Source organism: Poecilia latipinna, unplaced genomic scaffold (assembly GCF_001443285.1).
Source record: "Poecilia latipinna isolate Pla-1442-1.1 unplaced genomic scaffold, P_latipinna-1.0 Scaffold169, whole genome shotgun sequence".
Classification (NCBI taxonomy): Eukaryota; Metazoa; Chordata; class Actinopteri; order Cyprinodontiformes; family Poeciliidae; genus Poecilia; species Poecilia latipinna.
Genome location: NW_015112785.1, coordinates 633,035 through 635,900, shown reverse-complemented (window position 1 = coordinate 635,900; position 2,866 = coordinate 633,035). Strand labels below are relative to the sequence as shown.

At 39.4% G+C, this 2,866-nt stretch overlaps 1 protein-coding gene across 2 annotated transcripts in view; it reads left to right on the top strand.

Annotated features, from left to right (window-relative positions):
* The first annotated feature begins 748 nt into the window (after positions 1-748).
* The window catches only part of LOC106945948 (uncharacterized), an 8,971-nt gene continuing 6,853 nt past the window's right edge, over positions 749-2,866 (top strand). The window contains exons 1-3 of one of the 2 annotated variants that reach the window (XM_015029967.1): positions 749-890; positions 1,018-1,080; positions 1,155-1,341. In XM_015029967.1, coding sequence (XP_014885453.1) covers positions 1,314-1,341 — 28 coding nt within the window. In that variant the 5' untranslated portion in view covers positions 749-890; positions 1,018-1,080; positions 1,155-1,313. Of the gene's footprint in view, positions 891-1,017; positions 1,342-2,866 lie in introns of both variants that reach the window. The other variant, XM_015029966.1, reaches the window with a different exon arrangement.

Sequence of the window (2,866 nt, the reverse complement as noted above, 5' to 3'; positions counted from 1 at the left end):
AAAGAGTCCACTTCTCAACCTCATGAGACAGAGACACAGAAGAAACAGCCATCTAAGAGTAAACGTGTCAAGAAGACTTGGTGACGGCTCAGTGACGTCTTTACCACAACTGGTCACTGAAGAAGAGTCAGTCCTTGAAACACCAGAGACAGTAGATCCACAATTGAAGAAACAGCCATTAAATGACAAGGAGAAAACAAAACAAATCTCACTTTTCCCGAACCAGTCAACATCCAGGTGGAGAATTTACCTGACGTCTCTAACAAGCAAACCCAAGAAAATGTTATCGACCTCCAACAGCATGTACAAGTCCTGCTTCAACAATTGCAGAAAACAAAGGCATCCCTATCCGAGGAAATCGAAAAGAGAAATTTGGCAGAGAAAAATTATGAATGCCGCTTGACACAGCGCCAACTTTATGAAAAGATAAATACTAAATTGAAGGAAAACGTGGTGAACACAGTGCCCTCAGCAGGTATGCTTCTATATTAGGTTGACAATTATTCAGACATAACAGTACCCGAAAGAAATAAGAACAGATACCAAGACTTTATTTTAGCTTAAGGATGTGCTTAGATCAAATGCACCTAACAAAGCATCTGCCTCTGTTGACGGAGAATAAACTGTTATTTTAACACAACATCAGTTTTAGCATCCCAAAAGCCACAAAGGTTTCACTTTGGTTTAGCTTTATGTGAAAGAGGAAGGCGTTTTTGAACAGGACCAGAAAAGCACCTGACTCAAGCAGAAGATTTTGCCTCCAGGTTGGTGTGGACGTGTGACAGTGACGGTGTGAATTGATGCCAAACTGGAAATGCTAGGAGACATGGGGATCTCAGGGAGAACATCTCTAGTTCTAGTCATCTTCATTACTTTTCTACAAATCCGAGGTAAGCATTTTCCTCTCTACTTAGACTTTTTAGTCAGAATTTTCGACACTGATTAACGTCTTGCTGAAAGCTTTGCTCACTTGACTTAATTTATATCAGATACTCATTAAAACAATTTTTTTTCCAGCTCTGATGTGTGACAAACCCACAGTTGTTTCTGGCACTGAGGGTCAAATGTTTGACTTCATATGTGAGTATCCAAGCGACAGCAAAAACAACACGAAACACTTCTGCTGTTTAGACATTGATGAGTCCTTCGGTCAGGTCGTACGAACTTCCAAACACAACGAGTGGACAAGAAAAGGACGTGTCTCTCTTTACGACAACACTACAGCTGGCTACTTTATCGTTAGGTTGGATAAACTGTATTTAAACGACAGCGGGAAGTACCATTGTGGTGATTTTGGGAGCAGTGATCGCATCATGAAGATACATCTGCATGTCTCCCAAGGTAAAGTTCAAAGCATCAAATCACAACAGAATATTGAACCTTAAATTGTGCTGATTTCAGATTATAACTCAACATTAAATGTGTTTTTGTTTTTGTCAGAAATTATTGGCATGCAACACACCACATACAAAGTCTGCTTGTAACATGTTCAGCTACATCTCACCAGCTGACGTGAGAAACATTCGCTGTTGACCTGCTGCGGTTTAGAAATGACAGGTAGCACAAGCCATAAATGAGAACAGGGTATAATTAGTTTTCCATGTTATCTTCTCCTTTTCAGAAGTTTCAATTTCTGTAGCAAAAGGTCGGCAAGACCACGTTGACATGGAAATGAGAACAATTATATTTTACTTGATTAAAAAAAAAAGTGGCAAAAGAAATGCTGCCTTTCTCTTGCTAAATTAGCTCTGTATGTTTTTGATGTTTTTTATTCAGTACCTCTGATGCTTAGGCTATAAAGAACAAGGGACATAGTTTCAAAAGGATGGGATTTTTGGCTTTCAACATGCATAAAAGCTGACAGAGACATACCAAGATATAACTTTGGCGCACCTGTGTTGGTGTGATTCGTAAAATCCCACTGACGCACATGGAGGTTTGTGGTCGTGAGGTGACTAAATACGAAGGAGGTCAAGCTAGATGAATTGTTCTGGGTTTAAATAAGCCAAAAACAATCTCATGCTAATGTTATTACAGGTTCTCTGTGAAAATAACATGGGTACATTTGATATTTAAAAAAATATTAGCAATTCATTGAAACACTAAACTTTTAAACTTCAAATTAATCCCTGAGTTCATGAAGCTTTCAGCCGATACACGTCAAATAAACATTGTTTTGTGTGAAATTCAACTGGAAATGAGATACAGTAAAGTTATTTACAGGCTCCTCCTCTGTACTTAGAGCTACAGTATGTCACTTTTATAAAGAATATGTTTTTTACATGTTCGTTAAAACTGTCACCATGTCATGACAGTTTGTTATGAGACAGATAATCTGTGAAAAGCTCAATATCCTCCACCTCCTCGCTGAGCTGCGGTTACCGTCTAAGTGCACTGCTCTGATTCAAAACAACACGGCAGATCCGGCAGGCCCAAATGAACTCTGTCAGATTTAATTTCAATACTTTTAAGGTGTCTATATGGGTCAACACCAGAGAGAGTTAATTTAACTCCTTTTGGAGAGTTGGTATCTTTAACTCTAATTAAGTGTCAAATACCAACTCTGTGTGGAGACAGGTCCTCTCTGCACTCCACCAAAGGGCTGTCCACTCACTAACAAAGATTGTCTTGGGGTTGTTGGGCTGTTCATGAAGTTTGGCCAGAGACACCAACATGCTCCTCACAGGTACCGCATTGGACAGTCTTGAGTCTAGAGGTAAGACAGCCAGTGTTGGTCTCTGGATCTTAACAAACAAAAAACATAACAATAAAAAAATGGAACAAAGGAATACATTTTTACTACAACTTCAGCATCTTGCACCCTGCTGTTATGTGCTGGACTGTCTCAGAGGCCTCCTTGCACAAT